The sequence below is a fragment of the Lepidochelys olivacea genome, assembly GCF_965140295.1.
Source record: "Lepidochelys olivacea isolate rLepOli2 genome assembly, chromosome: 3".
Classification (NCBI taxonomy): Eukaryota; Metazoa; Chordata; order Testudines; family Cheloniidae; genus Lepidochelys; species Lepidochelys olivacea.
In genome coordinates this window covers 103,263,137-103,283,564 of record NC_140413.1, presented here as the reverse complement: position 1 = coordinate 103,283,564, position 20,428 = coordinate 103,263,137, and the positions used below count along the sequence as shown (strand labels likewise).

Genomic DNA, 20,428 nt, shown 5'->3' with positions numbered 1-20,428 from the left:
ATGGTCCATCTAGCCCAATATCCTGTCTTCCAATAGTGGCCAGAGCCAGATGCTTCAGAGGGAGTGAACAGAACAGGACAATTTATCATGTGATCCATCCCTTCATCCAGTCCCAACTTCTAGTAGTCAGAGGTTTAAGGCATGGAGTTGTATCTCTGACCATCTTGGCTAATAGCCATCGATGGACCTGTACTCCATGAACTTATCTAATACTTTTTTGAACTCAGTTATACTTTTGGCCTTCACAACATTATGTCCAAATACTGTGACGAGGTCCACTACAGACATGTAGCAATATGAAATCAGAGGTTTTTAAGAATAGGTTGAACAAACACCTGTCATGAATGATCATGATTTACTTGGTCCTGCTCTACATAGGGGACTGGACTTAATGACTTCTCGAGGTCCCTTCCAGCTCTACGTTTCCAGATTTCTATGAACTTTCCAGTGGAGATGGGGAATAGATGAGGAAAGGCGTGCAGATCCTGTTATCAAGACTAGTCAAAATTAAACTGAGAGCACTTTCTCATTTTGGTCTATTCTATTCAAGTGATGCCAGTCCAGTTGTGTGGATCAGTTGCTCCTGTTATGTAGGCATGAGGGAAATTTTCTGGAGAGCTCAAAGGGTCACCCTTCACATGGCAATGCAGGGATCTGTCAATATTATTCAGAAGAGAGAGCTCGGTTTGCAGCAGGTGGATAAAAAGTAATAATAAAAGAACCTCTCCTTTAATGTGAAGAACAATGCTTTTTTATTATTATTATTATTTGTATTATCCTAGAGCATAGGCATCCTAGTCACAGACCAGGACCCCATTGTGCTGAGCGCTGTTCAAACACAGAACAAAAAGACAATCTCTGCCCCCAAAGAGTTTACAATGTAAGTAACAATGTACCCAGCACCATGGTATATGACTGCCTTCTAGTACTGCACTTGGCAATTTAGCTAGCATCAGTTACTTTTGATTCAATCTTTTTTTGTGTCTTCCTCTGCGAAGGCAGATAATTGGTTGTGGATTTTCTTTTTATAGTTTGTTTATTTGTGCTGTTCTAGGTGTTTTTATTAGGGGATGCACGGTCAAAGTGTGCCTTGCACTTTGAATGGAATGTGGCAAGGTTTTATAGAGCCCAAGCCAAGCACAATAGATATGGGGTACACTCTTAGTGGAAATTAGCCTAGTAACTATATAGTCACCCTTTGAAATGCATTAGGATTATAGGTGGTCAAAGGCCTATGTGTTGACTTAGAATTAATGTGACTAATATATATACATAACATTTCAATAAACTTAACTGTGTCAGTCTGAAAAATGCTAATATATAGTTTACAAAATTCTATGGAAACCTGAGATTCACTCCTACAAGCCAGGCTCTTCACTGCTAAACCCAGGGAAGTACTTTTTCTTTAGAAGTCAACAGCTGATGTTAAAAACATGTTGCCAGTTTGAAGTCAAGATTTTAAATGCCGTTGGACAGCTATAAATGTCATAAATCAAATATTAAATTGTTTTATTTTCCACCCTGTGTACCAGGAATAGTAGTTGTACTTCTCTGTGCATATTATGCTGAATTGTTTGTGATATCTAAAAAATAGACTAAGGGCTTGTCTACATGGGGAGCTATTCCAAAATATCTGTCCCTGATTAACTTCATTTTTGGATGTTCTTAATCCTGATTAAGTGTGCCTTACTCTGAATCAGTTTAATTCACTTGGTTTAAATTAATCCAAAATAAGGCACCTGTATTCTGGAATAAAAGAGTCCACACATGGAGTTAATTGGGAATAGTTAATTTTATATTTAAATTCATACCCTACTTCATTCTGGGTTAACTTTCATGTGTAGACAAGCCCTAAGGGTATATTTCTTTTTCTAACCCTGACATCCTGCCACTCACAAATCAATAAAAATTCCTACATCTACATGACCACCGGACCAGGGGGATGAGGTAGATGAGGCTTTCTTCTGGCAGCTCACGGAAGCTACTAGATCGCATGCCCTGATTCTCATGGGTAACTTTAATTTTCCTGATATCTGCTGGGAGAGCAATACAGCGGTGCATAGACAATCCAGGAAGTTTTTGGAAAGCGTAGGGGACAATTTCCTGGCGCAAGTGCTAGAGGAGCCAACTAGGGGGGGCGCTTTTCTTGACCTGCTGCTCACAAACCGGGTAGAATTAGTGGGGGAAGCAAAAGTGGATGGGAATCTGGGAGGCAGTGACCATGAGTTGGTTGAGTTCAGGATCCTGACGCAGGGAAGAAAGGTAAGCAGCAGGATACGGACCCTGGACTTCAGGAAAGCAGACTTCGACTCCCTCAGGGAACGGATGGCCAGGATCCCCTGGCGGACTAACTTGAAGGGGAAAGGAGTCCAGGAGAGCTGGCTGTATTTCAAGGAATCCCTGTTGAGGTTACAGGGACAAACCATCCCGATGAGTCGAAAGAATAGTAAATATGGCAGGCGACCAGCTTGGCTTAATGGTGAAATCCTAGCGGATCTTAAAGATAAAAAAGAAGCTTACAAGAAGTGGAAGGTTGGACATATGACCAGGGAAGAGTATAAAAATATTGCTCGGGCATGTAGGAATGATATCAGAAGGGCCAAATCGCACCTGGAGCTGCAGCTAGCCAGAGATGTCAAGAGTAACAAGAAGGGTTTCTTCAGGTATGTTGGCAACAAGAAGAAAGCCAAGGAATGTGTGGGCCCCTTACTGAATGAGGGAGGCAACCTAGTGACAGAGGATGTGGAAAAAGCTAATGTACTCAATGCTTTTTTTGCCTCTGTTTTCACTAACAAGGTCAGCTCCCAGACTGCTGCGCTGGGCATCACAAAATGGGGAAGAGATGGCCAGCCCTCTGTGGAGATAGAGGTGGTTAGGGACTATTTAGAAAAGCTGGACGTGCACAAGTCCATGGGGCCGGACGAGTTGCATCCGAGAGTGCTGAAGGAATTGGCGGCTGTGATTGCAGAGCCATTGGCCATTATCTTTGAAAACTCGTGGCGAACCGGGGAAGTCCCGGATGACTGGAAAAAGGCTAATGTAGTGCCAATCTTTAAAAAAGGGAAGAAGGAGGATCCTGGGAACTACAGGCCAGTCAGCCTCACCTCAGTCCCTGGAAAAATCATGGAGCAGGTCCTCAAAGAATCAATCCTGAAGCACTTGCATGAGAGGAAAGTGATCAGGAACAGCCAGCATGGATTCACCAAGGGAAGGTCATGCCTGACTAATCTAATCGCCTTTTATGATGAGATTACTGGTTCTGTGGATGAAGGGAAAGCAGTGGATGTATTGTTTCTAGACTTTAGCAAAGCTTTTGACACGGTCTCCCACAGTATTCTTGTCAGCAAGTTAAGGAAGTATGGGCTGGATGAATGCACTATAAGGTGGGTAGAAAGCTGGCTAGATTGTCGGGCTCAACGGGTAGTGATCAATGGCTCCATGTCTAGTTGGCAGCCGGTATCAAGTGGAGTGCCCCAAGGGTCGGTCCTGGGGCCGGTTTTGTTCAATATCTTCATAAATGATCTGGAGGATGGTGTGGATTGCACTCTCAGCAAATTTGCGGATGATACTAAACTGGGAGCAGTGGTAGATACGCTGGAGGGGAGGGATAGGATACAGAAGGACCTAGACAAATTGGAGGATTGGGCCAAAAGAAATCTGATGAGGTTCAATAAGGATAAGTGCAGGGTCCTGCACTTAGGACGGAAGAACCCAATGCACAGCTACAGACTAGGGACCGAATGGCTAGGCAGCAGTTCTGCGGAAAAGGACCTAGGGGTGACAGTGGACGAGAAGCTGGATATGAGTCAGCAGTGTGCCCTTGTTGCCAAGAAGTCCAATGGCATTTTGGGATGTATAAGTAGGGGCATAGCGAGCAGATCGAGGGACGTGATCGTTCCCCTCTATTTGACATTGGTGAGGCCTCATCTGGAGTACTGTGTCCAGTTTTGGGCCCCACAGTACAAGAAGGATGTGGAGAAATTGGAGAGAGTCCAGCGAAGGGCAACAAAAATGATTAGGGGACTGGAACACATGAGTTATGAGGAGAGGATGAGGGATCTGGAACACATGAGTTATGGGGAGAGGATGAGGGAGTTTAGCCTGCAGAAGAGAAGAATGAGGGGGGATTTGAAAGCTGCTTTCAACTACCTGAAAGGGGGTTCCAAAGAGGATGGCTCTAGACTGTTCTCAATGGTAGCAGATGACAGAACGAGGAGTAATGGTCTCAAGTTGCAGTGGGGGAGGTTTAGATTGGATATTAGGAAAAACTTTTTCACTAAGAGGGTGGTGAAACACTGGAATGCGTTACCTAGGGAGGTGGTAGAATCTCCTTCCTTAGAGGTTTTTAAGGTCAGGCTTGACAAAGCCCTGGCTGGGATGATTTAACTGGGAATTGGTCCTGCTTCGAGCAGGGGGTTGGACTAGATGACCTTCTGGGGTCCCTTCCAACCCTGATATTCTATGATTCTATGTCTTTTTGAGATCCCATGAAAAGAACAGCCTCAATCTTCAGATCAGCTTCCAGGAACCTTAGGCCAAATTTGTCCCTGAATTAGTTGACTTAAATAGGGCTCCAACTGAGCAGTGGGGAAAAGCTTAATTTAGTTCAACCAAAATGGCAAACCATCTGGACTTTATCTAATCCAATTTGGGAAAACTGGGACCTTTTCCAATCTTAAGGTCTGCCAATCTATATGAATTGGTTTTGATGAAAAAAAATGCAAATTCATTCAAACCAAAATGTGAATGCTGTGGAAATTTCAGCAGAAAAAATGAGGAGTACTTGTGACACCTTAGAGACTAACAAATTTATTTGCGCTAAAGCCCACTTCGTCAGATGCATGCAGTGGAAAATACAATAGGAAGATATATCTATATACAGAGAACCTGAAAAAATGGGGGTTCCTATACCGACTCTTAATGAGACCAATCTATTAAGGTGGGCTATTATCAGCAGGAGAAAAAAAAACTTTTGTAGTGATAATCAGGATGGCCCATTTCCAACAGTTGACAAGAAGGTGAGAGTAACAGTAGGGGGAAAATTAGCATGGGGAAATTAGCATGGGGGCTGAAGGTGACGGCTAGTGGTGTGGATGAGTCATTACACTAACTAAAAACTATTTCCCCAAGCTAATTTTCCCCCTACTGTTACTCTTGTCAACTGTTGAAAATGGGCCATCCTGATTATCACTACAAAAGTTTTTTTTTGTCCTGCTGATAATATCCCACCTTAATCGATTGGTCTCGTTAAGAGTTGGTATGGCAACCCCGATTTTTTTCATGTTCTATCTATCTATCTATCTATCTATCTATCTATCTATCTATTCTTCCTACTGTATTTTCCACTGCATGCATCTGATGAAGTGGGCTTTAGCCCACGAAAGCTTATGCTCAAATAAATGTGTTAGTCTCTAAGGCGGGGGTGGGCTAACTACGGCCTGCGGGCCAGATCTGGCCCGCGGGAGCGTCCTGCTCAGCCCCTGAGCTTCCAGCTGGGGAGGCTAGTCCCCAGTCCCTCCCCCACTGTCTCCCCTTCCCCATAGTTGCACTGCCATGTGGGCAGCATAGCTTGCACTTGCCCACCTCCCAGGCTTTCAAATAAGCCTGTCCTGCTGTTCTAAGCAGCATGGTAAGGGGAAGGGGGGAGGGCAGGAGGTCACAGGGGGCTGTTGGATGGGGCGGAGGTCCCGGGGGGTCAGGGAGGACAGGGAGCAGGGGAGGTTGGATAGGGGATGGGGGTCTGAGGGGTAGTTAGGGATGGGGGTTCTGGAAGGGAGTGCTCAGGGGACATGGAGTGGGGGAGGGATGGATGGTTCGGGGGTCTCAGGGGGCTGTCAGGAGGCGGGGGTGTGGATAGGGGTCGGGGCAGTCGGGACGGGGAGCAGAGGGGGTTGGATGGGTTGCAGATTCTGAGGGGGGCAGTCAGGGGGCGGGAAGTGGGAGGGAGCGGATAGGGGGCGGGGCCCAGGCTGTTCGGGGAGGCACAACCTTCCCTACCCGGCCCTCCATACTGTTTCGCAACTGCGATGTGGCCCTCAGGCCAAAAAGTTTGCCCATCCCTGCTCTGAGGTGCCACAAGTACTCCTCGTTCTTTCTGCTGATACAGACTAACTCGGCTACCACTCTGAAACCTGTGGACATTTCATGCACTCAAGTTCTCTTAGATTTCCCTTACTTCCTGGTTGTCTTAACCAGGCAAGAATTCCTATAAGCACAGTCTTTGTCGTCATGTTTCTGTATTTCCATTTTCAGTTCTGGCTGTAACTACCAAGAGCACTTACAATTTTATTTAGATATTTAATAAAACAAAGCTAATGTAACTTTTTTAAACAGTAAAAACTAGGTTCAGTATATGACATGAGTCTGAACCAAAACCAGGAGTCAGCCTGGAATAAAATGAGTAGTGAAACTCTCCCAAGCTCCATCCATAATTCAAGAATCACCTATTCAGGAGGCCATCATGAGGGGCTACTAACAGCAGATTGTGCAGCACTTCACAATGCAAGTGTCCCCTTTCTTTCTTACACTCTTTAATCAGCCATTGAAATAGGTAACAACATTGACAGCTGATATTTAAATTACCAAGGCTGGGCTACTGAGTGAACATCTCATTGCCATGAATAGCTCTCGGAATTGGGAATGTTCATATTTTGAACACTTTTTTTAGAAACACATGTGCTAGAGAGTTTTCTTTTTAAATGAAAGCATAGATTCTGAAGCACAAAATGAAGCCCAGAAACAAACAGGCTTGCTGAGCCATCGTGAATCAGCCCATTTTGAATGCGGACCAAAATCCCAAAATTGAATACTAGTCAAACCTACAGAAAGTTCAAATACAAACTAGATTTGAATTTCTTGGCTGGCCCATTTCTTTATATTTTACTGAACCAAAGCACTGGAACGTAACCCTTGAATTCTGAAGTTTGGATCTGGAGCAGGTCCATCTCTGCTTCAGATTTGTTTCATGTTTGGGGAGAAGTTTTAGGAAGGTTCTTCTTTCATGTACACTGATTTGTTCATACCTACTTATGACACAGAGGCTGAAAGGTGTAATGGAAAAAGACAGAACTACTGCAGGTGAGTGTCACTAGAAACATTTAACTGACCACCAAGCAGGATTGGAAGAGTAAAAGAAAAGGTCAAATAAAGTGACATATACCACATCAAGAGGAAATTCAATACATTATACTTGCCTCCCATAATAAAACTAAGTTGGAAAATAAAGCATGACTTTTTGTCCTGGAAAAAAATTGTTCTTGTCAAGTTCTGGAATTAGGTCAAGACAACCATGAATTTACTTGGAGAGTAATATATTTAGTGATTTGCGTAACAATCATAGATTCAACTATGTTTGGCAAAATAAATGTGTTGAAAATCTGCCAGCGTCAAAAGATTAATTTCAAAATATATTTCTTAAAAGAAACAAAAAACCAACAACCCCAGCTGAGCAACATGAAGCTGAAAAGCTATGAATAAGGAGAATGGTGAAGAACAGTCTTTCAACCTATTAAGGAATTTAAGAATTGTAAAAACAGAAAAAGTTGAATCAAAACCACATTTGGCTTTAATATCATGGAAAAATGATTCCACACAACTCTAACCTCTTTTTTTAAACTTTAATACCTTTTTGCCAAGGCATGCAGACACTGTGTGTGCCATATACCAAAATTCAAGGGATTGTAAAGGACAAGAGGGTAACTGAGGTCTGAATGAAATACCAAAGTATCGGAAGTATAGATTACAACATTCTGCGTATATTAGTGTCTCTGAAACAAATGTAAATAGCACAATGACAAGTGTCACATGTGCCCCAAGAATGACATCTTATTTGTTTGGTTTCCATAGAGAGGAAAGAGAGTTGTTCATATGATTTTCTGAAGACTAGCACAGCATGAGCAATTGTGGGCTCACTGCTCACCTACCAGTTACCAGAGGATGTTCTGGCTAGCTGCGTTTCATAATGTTTGTTTATTGTAAGTGACCCATTCACCAGTTGCTGAGATTTAGACTCTCACTGCTAATACAGCAACAGGCCTGGTGGTCCTGACTAATGTAAGTGTTATTTTCTAATTTACAGCACTTGACTGGTCTTCTACTTACAAACCATCTCTATGTTGAGGCCAAGTTCCATTCTGGCCTCCAGCCTATGGAACCTGATTACAATTAATGGGTTGTGAGTCAGCACAGTCTCATGCTACAGCTCTTGAGCCATCCCTTTGCAGACATCTGGGTCGAGATTTTCCAAGCCAAATAAGGATTCAGTCACAAAGTTCCCATTAATTTCAATGGAAGCTAGGTAGTTTAATCTCCTAGTCAGCTCTGACAGTCTCAGCTTTTCAACCTCTTATTGATCAAATAATTCTGGTATAAACTTCCACCTTCCTATGTTAATTTCCTTCAAGCTTTCAAAAGCAGAATAAAAAGGGAACAGTGGGGTTTTTACATTTCTCTTAATTGTATTTTAAGATGATCAAGCAACAAAAGGAACATGGATCATGTGGCTGACTCTCTTTTTTGTTTTGTTATATAAAACGATTTAGGAAGGAGTCCAGAAAAATCCCTGATTTCTGCAACAAGGAGAACTAATTTATCAATCCATGTTAAGAATTCCATTACACACTGCAAATATAATTCACACGTCAAGTGGGAGGCAATAACAGAAACAAAGTAGAGTAAATATAGCGTGTACATGAGAAACATCAAACCTTGAGAATACAATATCATTTACTTTTATATGGGGTCCTCAATGCACAGTATTGCAAAGTGCTACACAGTGAGCTAAAGACAAAAGGAGGAAGGCAGGAGAGGATGGTTCAGAGGGAGGCAGGGACAGAGTTTAAAAGGCCAGCACAAAGAGTGACTCCCAAATGTAATGGAGAGTCATAAGGAGAGGAAAGAGAAGAATCAGTCAAGATAATAGAAGGAGAGAGAGAGAGAGAGAGAGAGAAAATCCAGACATCCTACATGGTATCAGATTCTTGTCCATGGCTGATAACTATATAGCCACATCAGGATACCCCTGAGAAATTACAAGGTTAAAGAAGTTGAAGGGAGCTCATAAATTCTTTTGTGTTTGCAGGTACGGAGATGGATTAAGAGCCCAATGGTCAGCATGGAAAAGCACCAGAATACCAACCTCAAATACACAGGGTCCACTGTGATGCACATACCTCAAGGGGAGCCAGAACTTGAGTCTTCACTATGCCAGACATGCTTGGGTGACCACTCTTTTCAACAAGGAATTGTTCCTCAGGAGGCAGAGTCGTGTTCCTGGGAAAGCCACAGAAGTTGCAAAGTAAGCTATCCACTTCTTCACTAAGGACTAAATAATGATCCAGCATATGCAGGATGGATTTCTGATGGGGAAAGCCAAGAGAGTATTTATGGAAGAAGGGTTTGTGGCATCTTAGCCTTTTATCTTAATTTCCAGTTTAGAATACATTTGGAGTACTTACAATTATTGTGCTTACAATTGTAGATGGTGTGGGACTGATATACCAAACCCAAACTGATATTATTATTTGGTGTGTGCAAAACTCAGGAGTCACTATGAGCTTGATCCAAAGACCACTGATGTCAATGGAAAGATTCCCATTCAGATTTCAATGGATTTTGACTCAGGCTCTGTATTTTTTCGTTACTGAAAGGAGTAAACTACTGGGAATGATGTCATAGATTGCAAGTTCTTTGGGTCAGGGACTATCTTTTGGGGTCCTCATGCTCTGAGACATTGCAGTAATAATCATAAATAATAATTTATCATTGTGAAAATGTTAAGGAAAATCTAAGGAGAACAAGTGTATTTGAGCACCTGAAACGCAGGAATTTTGTGGAGGGATTTAATCAAATTCCTGACTATCCAAACTTACAAGGTCAGGATTTAGTGGTGATTCATAGGGACACATTTTAGACAGTAGCTTTTCCTTTTTGTGCTTAAAGATCTTATATGTTGTAATGGCTATTTTTAAAAATATCCCCATAATGTAACACTGAAGAATAATAATAACAAGAAATGACCAGAGAGAATTCCAGAAATGTGTTTGTTTATTTATTATTATTAAGATGGGGGTGCTTGTTGGAAATGATCTCATACATTGCATAACTCTCCTGGTTATTTAATAAAGGCAAATAATATTTATATGGACTTTTCATCCATAGATATCGGTATAAATAAGTATAATTATCCCTGTTTACAGAGGGAACAGCAAGGTTAAGTGACTTGACCAAGATCATCCAGGGCATCTTTGGACGAGCTGGGAACAGAACCCAGAGAACTTGAGAAATTTTTTATCCTGTATCTGTGCTGCAACAGGTTACATTCTGTCAATTCGCTGTATTTCACATTTGTGTGATATAGTCTAACATGGATTGTAATAATTCTTTAAACTTGTATAGCATCTTCCATCTGAGGAACTCAAAGTGAATTGATTTAGTCTCACAATGTCCATAGAAGCTAGGTAAGTACTATTTCCCTATTTTACAGCAAATGAGGCAAGGAGAGATAAAGCAACCTGCCTAAGTTCATATGGAAAGACTGGTGGCGGTAGGAACAGAACAGTGGAATATTGGTTTCCTCATTCTCACTCTGATGACTTAATTTTGAGACCATCCTTTCTCTCCTGAGCAGCCGGGAGCAGGGACTGTGATTTTCTCTATAGACTGTATTGCGCTAAACACGCTGTCAGGATTCAATAAGTAATAAGAATTTTGCTTAGGATGTTTTTCCATAATTTGATGTACTGATTCACTGTGCCAAATTGTGCAGTAGTTTACACTCCATGCAACTTCACTGACTACTGTAACATTGCACTGACTGAGTCTAAATCAGCACAGAATTTGGCTCATTGTGTGAAATTGCTGCTTTATCAAAGAAGGGCTGAATTTTTCCACACCTGTACAATCTGCCAATTGACTTTATCTGTCAAAATGCATGTGGTGTATGATACAATGTACTCTTATAAGGATAAAATGAGTAGTCATGTAGGGCCAAATTTTCTCTCAATTATGTCAGTGCAATGAGGTTGGGCCAGTGTAATAGACAGTAGAATTTTGTGCAGATTGTTATCAAGATATGTACTTAGTTGCTTAGGAGGGAAGGAAATAAGTAGGTCTGAGATTTAGTGAGATGACCTTAGGCAGTCAAAGATGCAACCCTTCTTTAAAACATTATTTTCTAGTGAAGAAAAGTACATTAAAAATTAGTTTCTATAATTTAGACCCTCCTTCAGTTCCAAGTCATTTGTTTGTGGAAAATCCAGACACCAGGAAACAAAGTCATATTCAGAAGCAATTGTTTTTGATGAAAATGTTTGCACAGACAGAACTCAAAAACTACCCAGAACCCGCAGGAATCTGAAAGCAGAGACCACAGCTAAACAAATAAGCATAGTTCCAACTAGGAAGCTGAGCAAATGTGACAAGGATGTCCCTGATTAGCATATACCCAGGCACCATCACAAAAGCTCACAGCAGAAACATTAAAAGAAAAGGAGTACTTGTGGCACCTTAGAGACTAACCAATTTATTAGAGCATAAGCTTTCGTGAGCTACAGCTCACTTCATCAGATGCATATCGTGGAAACTGCAGCAGACTTTATATATACACATCTGTATATATGTATTTGAGCATCTATAGCATATATACATCTGTGTATATATAAAGTCTGCTGCAGTTTCCACGATATGCATCTGATGAAGTGAGCTGTAGCTCACGAAAGCTTATGCTCTAATAAATTGGTTAGTCTCTAAGGTGCCACAAGTACTCCTTTTCTTTCGGTGAATACAGACTAACACGGCTGTTACTCTGAAACCAAGCAGAAACATTCTTCGTCACAGATGCACTGCATCTTTATGCAGACAAGGGGAGAGAGAAAAATTAAAATAACAGCTATAATGAAGCATACTATACCACAGAAGGCCAGCAAAGGCTGTTACAATGAAACATGTACAAGCTGAAAAATTAAATATTCCTTCATTTGCCTTCATTAGCTGAAAATGAATTTCGTGAGGCTGAAACTTTAAAAAATTAAAGCATGAAGACAGGATTCTGCAAATCATTATGTCTGCATTGAATCATATGCATTCCTGTGCAGTTACATGAAAGGGCCTCACAACTGATTTTCATTAGGTTTGCACATGCATATGGGACAGATTTGGCTGAATGAAGATTTCCTCAGCCCTCTCTGTCTCTCTAGACCACTAAAAGGTGCTTAGTCAGCAGCAAAAGGACATTTTACATGTTGCTTTGGAAACCATGTAGTTCAGTAAGAGAATCCTTGGATAAAGCTATCCTAAAGAGTCTTTTAACTAATTTACTGCACACAGAGTCTGATGTGATTAAATCTAAGGTCACTGCCTCTTTTTCTTATAGCAAAAGCACACTGTAAGTTTTTAGTAACAAAGGCTGCATGCAGCTCCATGTCTGAATCTGACCTACTCCTTTTCAGGCTTAAATAAAGCTGCTGGGTCAGATTCTGTTCAGGTTTACCACTGCATTAATATGGAATAACTCCACTGATTTTAAACCAATAGACTTAGACGGTATTACTCTTTGTTTAAGTAAGGGCAGAACTTGGTCTCTATTAACTCTACAAACAGTATAAATTGATGCTTGTCATGTGCCAGCTACAAATAACTTCTAATTTGTTTCCTCTTCTTTCTCTCTCTCCCGGTATTATTAGCAGATGCCCCAACCATGATTGTAGTGTTATTATGCTATTCACAATAAAACACACAGTAAGAATTCCATTCACCCTGTACTTTTACTCTACGGCAAATTTGTTAATAAAGTGATCAGCTGTGAAAAATTACTACCCATAAAGGCTTATTCAAGACAATACCTTTACCGTATCTCTAACTACTCTGATCAGGTTCAAGAAGTCGCTATTAAAAAGCACACCTGAGTAAACAACATGGCACTACAGAACATAGTTCTGTATTTTGTTTCCATTCGAAACACAAAAATAGATTAAAAAAAAGACCAATATTGTGTATTGTTTGTATAGTGCCAACTGCGTGATGGGTGTTTTACAGACAGGTATGAAAATAAGGTTCCTATCTCCACATAATTTATAGGCTAAGTAACATATATGAGATAGTATCGAGACTTAGGATGTTTAAAATACTGAGATTTCAGTGATTAAATATTCCCCTGGGTTTTCTACTAAGGCACATGCCATTTGAACCTCATATGTGACTACTGTTGTTAACACCACTAAATTGCCTCCATAATTTGAATAACACAAGAATGGTTTGTCATCCTTTGAGAACACTCCAGAGTGGACTAGATCATTCTCAAGGAACTATCATGGGACAAACAAGCTAAATTACATAAGACTTTAACAGGTGCATGTTTTTCTTGTTACCGAACCAGAATGGTTGTGTAGGCACATTTATCCATTCTAACAGAACTGAGTTTTCCATATGCTTTTACGTACTTTAATCAATGTAAAGCTTATCATGTAATCAAGTGCAGCTTACTAATAATTTTGCTTTCAGAATGAGTCTGCAGCATTATATAATAACTGTTACTGTAAATAAGCCACTTTTGAAAGAGCTGACCAAACAAGTTTTAAAACCAGTTTAACATTCTGGTACATGGCTACGAGTAATGTGGCAAAATCCGGGTGTGTTTTAAATCTCCCAAGTGAGGATGCACCACTCTTGGGTCAGCTCAGGTAAACATTAGTCAAACCATGGGTAATGACAGGCACACGTAATTTATGCCAGAACATTCTAGTTGAAAAATCCACTGTGGGGGCTGTTGTCATGCAAGTGTGCAGGGCTATTAATCATCTTCTGATACGGAGAACTCTGAATCTTGGCAATGCATAGACATAGTGGATGTCCTGCAATGGGGTTCCCAAACTGCAGTTGGACTTTAGGCACTCATATCCCTATTTTGCCACCTGACCACCTTGCCACTGAGTACATCTTTGAGCTACTTTTTCTATGGTTCTGCAAGCATTGTTGGATCTCTGGGGATGCTTCACCAACATCACTGTAATGGCTAGTCAGGGAAGGTGCATGATGCTCACATCTTTAAGAACACTGAACTGTTCAGAAAGCTACAAGCAGGGACTTTCTTTCCCTAGTGGTGGCTTAACAATGGCAATGTTGAAATGCCAGTAATGATCCTGGGGAACCCAGCTTAGCCATTGCTCGCCTGGCTCAGGAAGTCATATATCAACTACCCTGAGACATCAAGGAAAGATTCAGCTACCAGCTCAGCAGGTGCAGAATGACAGTTGAATGTGCTTTTGATAGATTGAAGGTATGCTGGTGTTATTTACTCACAAGATTGGATCTCAGTGAAAAAATTGTTGTAGCTTGTTGCTGTGTCCTGTATAACATCTGTGATGCAAAGGAGTAAAAGTTGCCGCCTTCTGGGTGGAGGTTGTCCTTACTGTCACCCAGGGTGGAGTGGTAGCGGAAGGGAGGTGTCCTCCTGATGCCATATGGAATGTTGAGGGGCGGGTGTGGGGCAGTGCTGTAATTGAGTTCTCTGTGGACTGCAATGGAGGCCCGGGGTTGATTGTTTAACCTGAAGGTCCACCAGAGTCTGCAGCATCTGTGTTTGCTTGCCCCATCATGACTTCGTACATCTCCCTCTCCTTTTTCTGCTTGGACTCCTGGGCCTTTCTCCTGTCTGGTCTTTCCTTCTCCATACAGTCTGAAATATTCACCCTCCAGGTCCTCTGTTCACAGTCCAATGCAGCACTTGCTTTCAGGATCTCACTGAACACATCATCCCGAGTCCTCTTCTTTCTCCCCCTTATCTGGCCAACGCTTTTCGCAGGTGTGGCAGGGGAATCCCTCAAGACCACAACAACAGCAGTTGTAGATAAAACCCACAGAGGTACCAATGTCAGTATAGTCACAATGGAAAGTGAAAGTTAAAATTCAGAAGAACTTTCTCCTGCTCCGTTAAGGTTTTAAACAAGATGTGCTTATTGACACTTCTGCTTCCGAGTGCTTGTGCACGGAGCAACTCACAGCACCCACCATGGTGAGCATGGCCCACCAGGAGTGAGGGAAATGAGGAAGGAATGGCTTGGTTGCATGAAACTATGGGTATAGAGCAATGGCACTGAATATTGCCACCATTTTCCACAGGCGGTGGTGATTTTAGCTGATTTTTCACACCTGAGGGTGACAAAGGCACCAAGAGCTCATCTACTACTGCTGTCCTGAAGTCACCCATATGCTGCTACCCTGTTTACTGCAATGTATTACTGACTGGCATGGGAAAGTGTCCTGCCACAGAAGAAGAAATTAGGGCTGCCATCCCTAGAAACCTTCAGGAGAGGATTGCATAGCACTTCCTTGAAAGTTTATTGAGATTTCTCAGGAAGATTCAAGGGACATCCCTGGGCACATAAACAAACTGTTCTTCACTGGTCTCTGTTAGCCCTGGGCAGTGGAGTTCACAATTGTCACCAGAGCGGTTAGTGTTGGGTATAGTGGGACAGCTGCCGGAGGACTGTTAGGGTTCATATAGATAATGCAGTGTCTACACTCATGCTGCATCAATACATTGACCATGGCTCAACACCACTTGGGAAGGTGGTGTTACTGCATCGCCAAAACAGGGCGCTTTCATTGGTGGGAGACAAATTTAAATATGGACACATGCACAACTAAGTCAACACAAGGTTGCTTATGTGGACCTAATTTTGTAGTGTAGACCAGACATAGGGCTACTATAGGAGGGGAAATTGAAAATATTGGGACTACTTAGTTTGGAAAAGAGAGCTCTGACCCATAAGAGTGAAATATATCTAGATGATCAATTGGGCATTTCCATTGCCCCTTTTCATAATACGTGAACAAGGGAACAGCCAATAAAGTTAAAAGGAACAAATTTAATACCAATACAGGAAATGTTTTTTATACAACATATAATTAACTTGTAGAACTCAGACCCACAAATATTATTGACTCCAGGAATTTAGTAGGATGGGGGGAAAAATTAGACATTTTTATGTGGCTAAAAAGATGATAATCAACAGTTACACTAGCCAGAAAATGTCTAAGGGATATCAACACTCATAATTCAAGACATAATCTAACCACTAAGGCCCAGATTCTCAATACCTTTGAGGATCTATGCCGAGCTGCCTGAGGTTAGGGGCAAAAAATCTTCCCATAAATATGTAATTTAATAATTCGCCATTATGATGGTTTCACATTTTCCTCTGATGTAACCAGTCGATGCTGGAGAGAGGATACTGGACAATTTGGTCTGGTATTGCACATCTGAGCATGGTAATCCTTATGTTCCTCATATTCTGTGGCCTTTATTTTACCTTTTATCATCAACAAGTAAAATCAGATATAATAATGTGCTCCAGAAATATATTACAGTGTTGCATAAAATCTAAAAGTAGACTTAGAAGAGTAAAGTATTCAATATGCTTTTGGACAAGCAATTAGACTGTTCAATAAGAGTACTTTATTTTTTTCTTTTTATTCAATAAACCTGGCTGCAAAGAATTTACATTATCTGGGTTATCATAAGTGCAAGCCATGGCTTAAGTCTGCAAATGGAAAACTCAGTTTTCCAGACATAGCTCACAGCTATTTCCTAAATAGTTGGTTTCTAGTTGACTGGACTAAAGCTTTTTAGCTATTGATATAAATGTTCTTGCTAATAGGTTTTTGATGGAATTTGTGACTAAGTACATCTGAGTGCATCTCTATGCCCCGATGCACGTGTCTGGGTGCACGTGTATCTATGCCTGCTCATACGTGTTATGTACCTGTGAATGTGCATGTGTGTGAGCACACAGGAACAACATTGATTAAAATGTGGTTTTATTGAAGATCCTATAGCTTTAGAAAGAGCAAAAGCAATTTGCTGAAATCTCAGCAGCTGTGAAAGTCAGCTGTGAAAGCAACATGCAAGTGAGCTGGGATAAGGCTTTGTTTCAAGGATTAAATCTAAATACAGTATGTACTTTCATGGATTTATAATGGATTGATATAGGGTTATTATGGATAATATTTATTTAGACGTGTCAGACATGTTTAGCACAAAAGAGTTTTGAAATGGAAATAGCAAAGAACAATTTGCAAATGCACAGTCTAAAATTATGTATAATGTCAGTATTCAGCATAAACTGAATAGCAAACAATTGGCTGTGGAGGGGGGCATTCAGTTCTAAATGACAAAGCAAATGTCTGCACTAAAGAGAGCTTATCATTCAGTTCCAGGACTCAAATCTGTGATGTGCTATGCCAGTCGCCTGCTTTATAAATAATGATGAAGCACCAAGCATTTGTAAATCAAGCTGGAACCTTTATAAGTGATATAAATTTAGTAAATGAACTACATTAGCCCAATTTCAAGAGGCAAGTTTTCCTCCACTTGAATGCTAGTTTAACACTCATAAAAATAATTCAAATGTTTAATATTTTAAACAAACTATTTGCCAGGCACTAGCATGTTCTCCTTAGTGTATTACAGGAAGCTGAAAACCCATTTACAGTAACTTACATAGGGCTTCCACACTGCCTGTATCAAAAATGATGTCACTTTTTTAGCAAGATAATAATATTGGATATTTGTAGATCACCTTTTTATCTGTAAAATAGCAAATTACTTCACAAATGATGTTCATACAGCACCAGCTGGCATAGTAGCAACCAGCGGGCACACAGCACAATGGGGAGGGCAAACTTTGACCAGGAGTACTAGGTCAAATTTCTGGTGTTCTGAAACATGCCTTGGGATTTTTTAATGGTCATGAAGTACAGACAAGGACCCTAGTTTTTAAGTCCTTAGCTGAAAGAGTACCATACTATTAATTGTGTCAAACTCAGTTTGTCCAACTTGGAGGGATGAGGGGCTGAGCCAAAAGTCATGACTTCACCTGGATACGAACAGATGGTTTCAGCACGCACAGGTGTTTAAAACTCAAGCTCAAATATGTAAAGTTAGGTCCCTAAAGTCAGACTCCTAAATCCATATTCAGGATCCTAAATAAGGGTCCTTGCGGATTTTCAAAGATGCTGAGCACCTCGTTGACTTTACCAGGCGCTACAGATGCTCAGTTCCTCTAAAAATCAGGCAGCTGATTTAGGAGCCTGAATATCCAACTTTGAAAACATTGGCCCTGTTTCTTGAGCCGTGATAACTAGCTTTGACACTACATCCTTCTCCTCGAGTGCCACCAAGAGTAGGTTCAGAAATGCCAAGTGGAATATATGTATGCATGTGACCTACACAGTTTAGGTGTGGTGATAAGTGCTTCTAGGCCCATGCATGATCTATCAGGCTGTTAGATTAAGAAAAATGGGCACGGTTTTCCTTTAGGTATTCTATGAGATGGCCATTTTGCAGAGATGTCCTATTGAAAATCATATTTTAAAAGCAATTCGCTGTGTACATTAATTACATGATAATACTACCATGTGCATATTCAAATTTAAACCAAAGTATTTGAATCTCAATTCCACCTGACTGTAAAAATGGCACTTTAATGGCTGTAAGATAGACTGTTTGCGAATGGGAGATGCCTAAATGCCTGAATGAATTGTATTCAATATGCTGAGCAGGTGTTTAAATTCATATGCAAAGTACTTTAACTTCAGAGATTGAGTCAGGGGCCTGGGGCAGGTTTGGTCTATACAGAACTCCAGGATTCATTAACCTTTGTTCTTAGACTGAGTTATTTAAATTTCACTAATTTCATGTTAGTTTATTTTTTTTGTTATTACATCTTGTGATAGGTCTTTGATATGTGTCTTTGATTGGTCAGAGGCAAACCAGGACTGGGTCATAGGAACTAGGGATGAGATTAAAGAAAGCCCCCGGATCTGAATAGCCATGAACTTTGGCACGTTCTGATCCAGAGTTTGTGGGTTTGTTGTGATTTCTGTAAGGTCAATATGGTCTCCCCCAAACTGCAGCAGTCTTTGGATCTTGATCTAAACATGATCCTTGTGGTTCTGCCTCCTTCCCTACAGAAGCACATGATTTGCTATAACAGACCAGACCAATGACCTACTCCGTGTTCTGCCTCTGACAATGTTCAGTACCTGATGCTTATGAGCAGGGTGAAGAAAAAATTAAAACCATAAAGCACTTTGTTTAATTCTGTACACGGGGAGAAAAAATTTCTTCCAGCTTCCTACATGCATTGGCCTTATTCCCTGAAGCATTCAGTTGGATGAAGACCACTGGGACTTTTCTCCTCCTGCATTGGAGTTTATGCCTAATCATTTTTTTGCCTGTCTCTCCATTGCTGCCTGGAGTAGTGCTGCTTTTTTTTTTTTTTTTTTTTGGTTAGTTCTTTGTAGATGAATGAGTCTGTTGTGTTATGTATGCAGTGTAGGTGTAGCTGTGTTGGTCGCGAGACATTAGAGAGACAAGATGGTTGAGGTAATATTTTTTACTGGATCATCTTCCGTTGGTGAGAGAGACACGCTTTTGAGCCACACAGAGCTCTTCTTCAGGTCTGGCTTCAGCTCTGTCTGACCCGAAGAAAAGCTCTGTGATGCTCGAAAGGTGGTCTCTCTTGCCAGCAGAAGTTGGTCCAATAAAAGATATTACCTCACCCATGTTATGTCATGTGATACTTCGTTAAAAATAAACAGCCAGATAATTAATACTCCTTCCTATAAAGGAATGACAGTGGTACAACATAAAAAACCGCTCTCGTTCATGCATGTGTAAGAACCTTAAACAGGCAATTAAATATCAGGTCTGTAACACACTTTAGTATTGGTTATACATTTCAGTCTCCTCTACAAAGAGAAAGCTAAACCATGTTTACAGGTTTCAGAGTGGTAGCTGTGTTACTCTGTATCTGCAAAAACAATGAGGAGTACTTGTGGCACCTTAGAGACTAACACATTTATTTGAGCATAAGCTTTCGTGGGCTAAAACCCACTTCATTGGATGTATGCAGTGGAAAATACATTAGGAAGATATATATACACACACAGAGAACATGAAAAAATGGGTGTTGCCATACCCTCTATAATGAGAGTGATCAGTTAAGATGAGCTATTATCAGCAGGAGAAAAAAAAACCCAAAAACCTTTTGTAGTGATAATCAGGATAGCCCGTTTCTAACAGTTGACAAGAAGGTGTGAGTAAGGAGAAAATAAGCATGGAGAAATAGTTTTACTTAGTGTATTGACCCATCCACTCCCAGTCTTTATTCAAGCCTAATTTAATGGTGTCCAGTTTGCAAATTAATTCTAATTCAGCAGTTTCTCGTTGGAGTCTGTTTCTGAAGTTTTTTTGTTGTAGTATTGCCACTCTTAGGTCCGTAATCGAGTGACCAGGGAGATTGAAGTGTTCTCCGACTGGTTTTTGAATGTTATAATTCTTGACATCTGATTTGTGTCCATTTATTCTTTTGTGTAGAGACTGTCCGGTTTGGCCAATGTACATGGCAGAGGGGCATTGCTGGTACAT

The 20,428-nt window shown here is 40.9% G+C and overlaps 1 protein-coding gene across 1 annotated transcript in view; it reads left to right on the top strand.

Moving 5' to 3' along the window:
* Positions 1-20,428, top strand: part of SGK1 (serum/glucocorticoid regulated kinase 1) — a 125,669-nt gene that overhangs the window by 24,915 nt on the left and 80,326 nt on the right. Inside the window, exon 2 of the mRNA XM_084623220.1 lies at positions 9,080-9,295. Within this exon, the coding sequence (XP_084479346.1) occupies positions 9,080-9,295 (216 nt within the window). The remainder of the gene's footprint in view (positions 1-9,079; positions 9,296-20,428) is intronic.